At 55.6% G+C, this 7,308-nt stretch overlaps 1 protein-coding gene across 2 annotated transcripts; it reads left to right on the top strand.

Annotated features, from left to right (window-relative positions):
- The first annotated feature begins 5 nt into the window (after nt 1-5).
- EMX2 (empty spiracles homeobox 2) lies at nt 6-6,959 on the top strand. 2 transcript variants are annotated; one of them, XM_017681402.3, is made up of 3 exons: nt 189-1,277; nt 3,199-3,383; nt 5,512-6,959. In XM_017681402.3, exons 1-3 carry the CDS (start codon nt 869-871, stop codon nt 5,677-5,679), a joined length of 762 nt encoding a protein of 253 aa, XP_017536891.3. In that variant the 5' UTR covers nt 189-868; the 3' UTR covers nt 5,680-6,959. The 2 variants fall into 2 exon arrangements, with proteins under 2 accessions (XP_017495136.3, XP_017536891.3); XM_017639647.3 differs by lacking the exon at nt 3,199-3,383 and having other exon boundaries at nt 6-1,277.
- Nucleotides 6,960-7,308: the final 349 nt, after the last annotated feature.

The raw sequence follows: 7,308 nt of genomic DNA, 5'->3' as shown, positions 1-7,308 counted from the left end.
GGTGGAGGAAGAGGAGGAGGAAGAGGAGGAGGGGAAGCCGAAGGAAGAGGAGGAGGCGAAAGCGGAGGAGAAGCCGCCGTGGGCGCCGCGGGAGCGAGTGAGCGGGGAGTGCGCGGCGACGGCGCGGAGAGGCCGGCAGCCCGGCAGGCGCAGGAGGCACAGCCGAGGCAGCGGCGCCGACTCCGTTCCATTCTCGGCCCGGATCCAGGCCTCCGGGTTCCCAGGCGCTCGCCTCCCTCTGACGCACTTTAAAGAGTCTCCCCCCTTCCACCTCAGGGCGAGTAATAGCGACCAATCATCAAGCCATTTACCAGGCTTCGGAGGAAGCTGTTTATGTGATCCCCGCACTAATTAGGCTCATGAACTAACAAATCGTTTGCACAACTTGTGAAGAAGCGAACACTTCCATGGATTGTCCTTGGACTTAGGGCGCCCTGCCCGCTTTTTGCAGAGGAGAGAAAACTTTTTTTTTTGCGTCCTCCCCCGAGAAACTATCCCCCCTCCCTGCCTCTAACTCCGATCCCCCCCACGCCATCTCGCCAAAAAAAAAAAAAAAAAAAAAGAAAGAAAAAGAAAAAAAATTACCCCAATCCACGCCTGCAAATTCTTCTGGAAGGATTTTTCCCCCTCTCTCCAGGTTGGGCGCGTTTGGTGCAAGATTCTCGGGATCTTCGGCATTGCTCTCCCTCCCCTCCCCCTCCTTCCCTTTTTCCTTTCCTTTTCTTTCTTTCTTCCTTTCCTCCCCCCACCCCCACCCCAGACAAGTCCCCAATTCTCGTCGGTCCTCGCCGCGGGCAGCGGGCGGTGGAGGCAGCGCGCCGCGGTCGCCGGGAGCCGGGAGCCCCGGGCGCCCGCTCCTCGGCGCAGCATGTTCCAGCCGGCGCCCAAGCGCTGCTTCACCATCGAGTCGCTGGTGGCCAAGGACAGTCCCCTGCCCGCCTCGCGCTCTGAGGACCCCATCCGTCCCGCGGCGCTCAGCTACGCCAACTCCAGCCCCATAAACCCGTTTCTCAACGGCTTCCACTCGGCCGCCGCGGCCGCTGCCGCCGGCAGGGGCGTCTACTCCAACCCGGACTTGGTGTTCGCCGAGGCGGTCTCGCACCCGCCCAACCCCGCCGTGCCAGTGCACCCAGTGCCGCCGCCGCACGCCCTGGCCGCCCACCCCTTGCCTTCCTCGCATTCCCCACACCCCCTGTTCGCCTCTCAGCAGCGGGACCCGTCCACCTTCTACCCCTGGCTCATCCACCGCTACCGATATCTGGGCCACCGCTTCCAAGGTACGTGCCACGTCGCGGGGCTGCAGCGCGCCTCACTCCGCACTGTCCTCGGCCTGCTCGCGGTGTGCGGTTGGCAAGGCCCGGGCGGAGGTTCCAGCCGCTCGCCGGGTCGCGCGCCGCGTTCCAAAACTGGGCGGCTAGGAGCCGGGCCCGCTGTTGGTCCCCAGTCTCCGCAGAGCGGCCGGGTTGGGGGCTGGCCAGCGGCCGCTTGACCCTATAAGGAGGGGCTCAGAGTCTCCGAGTGCTCTCTGGTCGAGACAAGCTGGGGCAGCCTGCTCGGACTGCCGGCCGCCAAGAAGTCCCGGAGCCCGCGGGGTTCCCGGGCTCTCCGTCCTCGGTGATACCTTCTCTCCAGGCTCCGGGGGGCGCGGGCAGGCCCCGACCGCCAGGTTCGCCTTCCAAGGCGTTCGACCCGGTTCGCCACCTACTCCGCTTCCCTTCAGCCTAGACCCGCGACTTCTTGGTCTCCAACCCTCTTAGTGCGACGAGGGGACCCTCGCGCCCCTAGAGCAAAGTCCAGGGGTTTGGTTTTTTTCTGCCTTTTTTGGAGGCCCAGGGAACGGCGGGAACCGGCGCGGGTAGAAGCCTCCCGGACTCCGCACTCTCGCCGCGACCCGCTCCACTGGGAGCCGAGCGGCCTCGGCGGGAAGGCAGGGTCAGTCTGATTTTTGTTTTTGTTTTTGTTTTCCTTTAAAAGAAATGAACTGGGTCCGGAGACGGATTGGGTCAGAAGTGTTCGTGTGTTTTCCTTCTTGGTATTTTTATTTGTTGTTTTTCTGATCTCTGAGTGGGGGTGGAAGGAAACTTAAAACTTCAGAAAAAGGGGCGAGTAATTAGTTTAGCGATCGGAGCGGGGAAAACACCTACCTCCCGTGGCAGTCGATCAATACTCAGCGGCTTGTCCATTCATTAACCCTTTGCGTTCCTGCCAGAGGCGAGAATCTGGTGGATGCCACCCCAACCCCCATTATTAAAACAAAACAAAACAAAACAAAACAAAAACAACCTTTCACCCTTATTCCCTGACTGGACTTGCCTCCATTCTGGCCTGAATTGTCGCTTTATTTTTCTGTTTGGGTTTTTGGTGAAATTGATTTCACACCCTAATGAGTGAACCTGAAACTCTTTGGTTTTGCTCGCAAAGTTTAAGACTCCCTTTTCTCATTCTCGGCTAGTTCCGCTCTCGGTCCCCACCCCAGCCCAGAGTGGCCCAGATCTTCTGGAGCCGGGGACAATCCTAAAGGGTGTCCCCAGCTCAGTTACCACCTGGGTTTCGATCCCTTCGCTAGAGCCTCCAAGTTCTCTGGAGCCGGGCAGCGGGGGATCCGGGACCTCGGGAGGCTGCGGCGGCAGAAACACGGCGCACACGCCGGGGGTATTTCCATCCCGGCGGGGCTGCTACAACACACCGGCCTGTGCACTTACGCAAAGGGGAAAGATTTAATAATTTAAAAATAAGTCCCCGAGAAAACTCTGGATAGCGGCCTCTCCACTCCGGGATTAAAGTTCCCCGACAGATTAGAAAAAAGTCATTTCTCTGGTCGTGGGCGCCAATTCCCTGGCCTGGCTCTGCTGGCCCCTCCTCTGACCCGGGTGCCCGGCGCGGAGGTGGCGAGGCCCTTGGCGCCAGGGAGGCTGCTAAACCCGCCGAGGTCAGGAGCCTGGGACTCGCCCCGCTGGGGCAACTGCTGGGTGGGTGCCGCACAGGTACAGCCCCGGCGGGTCGGGCCGGGCAGCTGGGCCGGTGTCCTCTTTGAGCGTCTCCGGAGGGCTTCAGGCACCCCACCCCCACCCCCAGCAGAGACGCACGGACTACGCGAAGGCCCTGAGCGCCGTGCCCTTCTAGCCCGGCTCAGGAGAAGCGCGCGGCCCCGGCCAGGATGCTTCCCTTCTAACGGGACGTCTGCTATGTCCCCCGCAGGGAACGACACAAGCCCCGAGAGCTTCCTTTTGCACAACGCGCTGGCCAGAAAGCCGAAGCGGATCCGAACCGCCTTTTCCCCGTCCCAGCTTCTGAGGCTGGAACACGCTTTCGAGAAGAACCACTACGTGGTGGGCGCTGAGAGGAAGCAGCTGGCGCACAGCCTCAGTCTCACGGAAACTCAGGTGAGCGGGGCGCAGGCGCGGCGAACCCTTCCCAAATCTCTGGACTCAAGCAGCTGGCACACAAATGCGGAGCTCAGAGAGGGCCTTCAGCAACGAGCCCGTGCGCTGGTTCCACGCCCGGGCTCAGGATGTAAAAGTTTCAAGGTGCCGGGCTTCCTTGGGCTCCAGCAAGGGACTGCAAGAGCCAACCCACCCCAGGATCTGGGGGCGCGGCAAGGTCGCTCCTTCTGTCAGGGTGGGCAAGACTTGTAGCTCCTGGCTAAGACACTGCAGCACTTTTGGTAAGACTTTCAGTGAGAGGAAGTGGATGCCGGCTGGGGTCTAGGAACAGGGAGAGTGCAGAAGGGTGTCGGAGGTATATGGGCTCCGGGCTGGAGAGCGCTAAAAATGGTTAAAGGCGAGCTCTGTGCGACTTGCAGATCCAACGCTCACACCGACGGCTCCAGTTAACTTCCCTTGAGGGGATCGGAGAGTCAGACGGCAGAGGCCAGTCATCTTGGGTGCATCCCTAAGTCGCAAAACAGAGCTGGGACGCTGCGGAGACAGGCTGCCTGGGGACAGAGCCTTCCTGTACATCCGTGTTCGAAGGGGGCACGGCTCTGGCCAGCCTGGGTCACAGAGGAGGCTTAGGGCTACAGTAGGCGCTACTGTACAAGGAGCCGCAGGGCGGGGTCAAAGTTCCCGGCAAACAGTAACGTTTTCGGGCAGATTAAGTTGTAACACTTTTTCAGGGAGGCGAAAAGAGGTCGAGGCTTTTGTTTTAAACCGTCCCGCTACCCCCGGAGAAGACCACGGAGGGCCTAGCGGCTTGGTGCGGGGCCCGGCGCAATGCGCTGGTCCGTCTGATTTCTCCTGGATAGCCGTGGCGGTGGTGGTCTTTGTCCGCCTCGCTGCCCAAGCTGCCTGGAGTCTTTGTGTGCGTGTCAAGCCCCAAGCGCACCGACGCGCGCCTTGGGCGAGCGCCGGGGAGAAATGAACCGTCCTCCCCTCAATTAGCAAACTCAAAGCAAATTAAACTCAGCCTTGTTCCAGCTCAGCTTTTTCACGGGGCACGTTGGGGGACTGGGGCATTCGGAGAGAGCAAGCGGATCTGGGCCGGCCCTCTCAAAGGAGGGAGCGGAGCGGACTTTAGGGGCCCTGGGTGCTGCTGCCAGGATGGAACAGGCCCTGGGGCTTGGGACGTGCAGTCATCACCTTTTCTCCTCACCGCACCTCGCTGCTGGGAAGCTGGGACAGGGTTACTATCTGGTCTGGTCTCAAATGGGACTCACCACCCAGCTTCCCCAGGGGAAGATGGGGATTGCAGTGGAGTCCCACCTCATTGCTCCCCAGATCTCTAGCAGCAGCTTTGGGGCAGCCAGGCTGCCAGCCCTGCCCTTCCAGGAAGTGATGTGACCCGAGCTTGGCTCTGGCTTGTCCTTAGGAGGGAGAGCTCTCCCTCTCTTTTCTCTCAGTTTTTCTGTTACTTCCCCTTTGTCCCAAGATCTTTCAGAAGCTTTCGCTTTTGAGCCTCTTCTCCTAGCTGGAAAGATACAGCTGGGTTGGTCCCCAGACTTCTGCTCACCTGCAAGAGACCTGGGCAAGAGTGAGAAAGCTCAGGCAAATCCTGACTGCATACTCAGGGCCCAGGCCTTGCAGAGGAGGCGCTGTGTTTAGGCAATAATGCAGAAACTGGTGAAAAATAGAAAGTATATTGGGCCCTGCAGGAAGCTGCAGCAGCCTGGAATTAGATCTCTCCTGCACTGGCTAGGTAGAGGGAGTTAGGGACACATCTCTTTATTCATCCTTTTATTTTTATAGAAGTTTCCCATGCTTTGCAAGGATTTGCTCTCAGTGGGATTGGGTGTCCCGTGCAGGTGAGACAAGAAGGGGCGCTGTGCACTCAGGGCCTCCTGGCCTGGGGAAAGCCCCAGGGAGGGCACAGAAGTGCCGGGAGCCAGGCTGCCCACCGACCAGCACTAGCAGCTCTACTCCCTGAAGGGAGGCCATGGGGAGGCTGGCCCTTAGGTCACACAGCTGTGGAGCTGGACTTCTGAAGTCTCAGACCCAGGGTTTGAGCCCAGTGAAGAAGGAAGAGGTAGGAGGGCGCTGTGGAGGAACTAACGCGCCCATCTGCCTCTCCCCGCAGGTAAAAGTATGGTTTCAGAACCGAAGAACGAAGTTCAAAAGACAGAAGCTGGAGGAAGAAGGCTCAGATTCGCAACAAAAGAAAAAAGGGACGCACCATATTAACCGGTGGAGAATTGCCACCAAGCAGGCGAGTCCCGAGGAAATAGATGTGACCTCAGACGATTAAAAACACAAACCAATCCCCACAGAAATGGACAACCCGGAGCAAACAGAGAGGGAGAGGAGGGGAAGAAGAAAAAAAACCCTACAAAACAAAAACAAACCGCACACACGCATTCACCAAGAAGGGGCGAGGGAGTCAGAGAGAGCAGCGGCACCGCGCAGACTTTGGGCAACTAGGGCGCAGGGTCCTGATCCGAGGCTGCACGGACGTGGCAGAGGACGGAGTCTCCCTGATCAAAATGCAACCCTTGTCTAAAGAGGCAGCTGAGTGAGTGAGTGAGGCAGAGAGAGAGGGAGAAAGAGAAAGGGAGAGAGAGAGAGATCCGAATGTGGCAAAGCGGAAGGCGTTCTGACAAGAAAGCTGTCGGGCAAACGCCGAACTGGCTAGACAAGATGATTGGCAGGTATTCCGTTTATCACAGTCCAATTAAAGAAAATAATGATAAAAGAAAAAAACCAACCAGGCACAGGACTTTTTATTTTGCACTTCGCAGAGTATTTTCTCCCCCAATTAAAAAAATAATTAGTAATAATAACAATCGAAATTCCATATCCAGCCCCATCCCACACCTGTTCAAAAACTTGAATTGCATGTAGCAGTTGTTGGGTGAATGGTGTCTAAAGACAGAAAATGAATTGTGATTTTCTTTTCCTTTTAATGACAGGTTCTGTGTACCTTTTATTTTGATTCTTTTTGAGAAATGTGCAGTCTGTAAACACTTTCTGATACCTTCTGACGTCAAAGTAATTGTGAAAGCTAAATGAGGTAGGCTCAGCGATAGTGGTCCTACAAAGAAACAGGGAGCAGGATGGGGGGCTGGGGGGTGGCAGGGGAGGGCACCCACAGAGGAGTCAGGACTTATGCTGGGGAAAAAAAAAACCCTTAATTGATTATCATTCTTGGATATTCCCTTTCCTAACATCCTGAGGCTTAAAACCACAAAGCAAACTCCTTTAGTGGTTGAGTTATTGGCTAAATTCAACCATTCATTGTAAAGTCCATTCCAAACTTTAAATCTATCCATTGCAAAAACTGAAGGACTGTAGTTAGCGGGGATGATGTTAAGTGTGGCCAAGGACATGGCAGCACGTTTTCAGGCACTGAGTTTCAATTCCAAGATCATAGACTTACTAAAGAGAGTGACAAATGCTTCCTTAATGTCTTCTATACCAGAATGTAAATATTTTTGTGTTTTGTGTTAATTTGTTAGAATTCTAACACACTATATACTTCCAAGAAGTATGTCAATGTCAATATTTTGTCAATAAAGATTTATCAATATGCCCTCAGAGTAGTCGTTTGGGGAAATTGTAGTCAATTTTTAAAAACAAAACAAAGCAAAACTACCTCTATAATTTGAGTGTGTTTCTTCTCTAACCAGGCTCAAGAAATCCAGTCTCCCCACCCACAAAAGGGCCATACTGATGGATTCTTGGGCATTTTAAAGAGAGATGAGGGTGGAAAAGGGGGAGGATTAGGAAAACTTAAGTCCTTCAGAAAAGGGATGGGAGAAAAATTTTCCAACCAGACCTTTGCCCATTGCAAGTCCTACTGAGGGAGTTTAGTTTGAATTTCAGGTTAAAAATGCTTATTTCTCTGAACGTCTAGTTTTTAAAAAAAATCTGGATATAG

The sequence above is a fragment of the Manis javanica genome, chromosome 7 (assembly GCF_040802235.1).
Source record: "Manis javanica isolate MJ-LG chromosome 7, MJ_LKY, whole genome shotgun sequence".
Lineage (NCBI taxonomy): Eukaryota > Metazoa > Chordata > Mammalia > Pholidota > Manidae > Manis > Manis javanica.
Note: the sequence above shows the minus strand (reverse complement) of the source record. Positions and strands in the feature narration are given on the sequence as shown.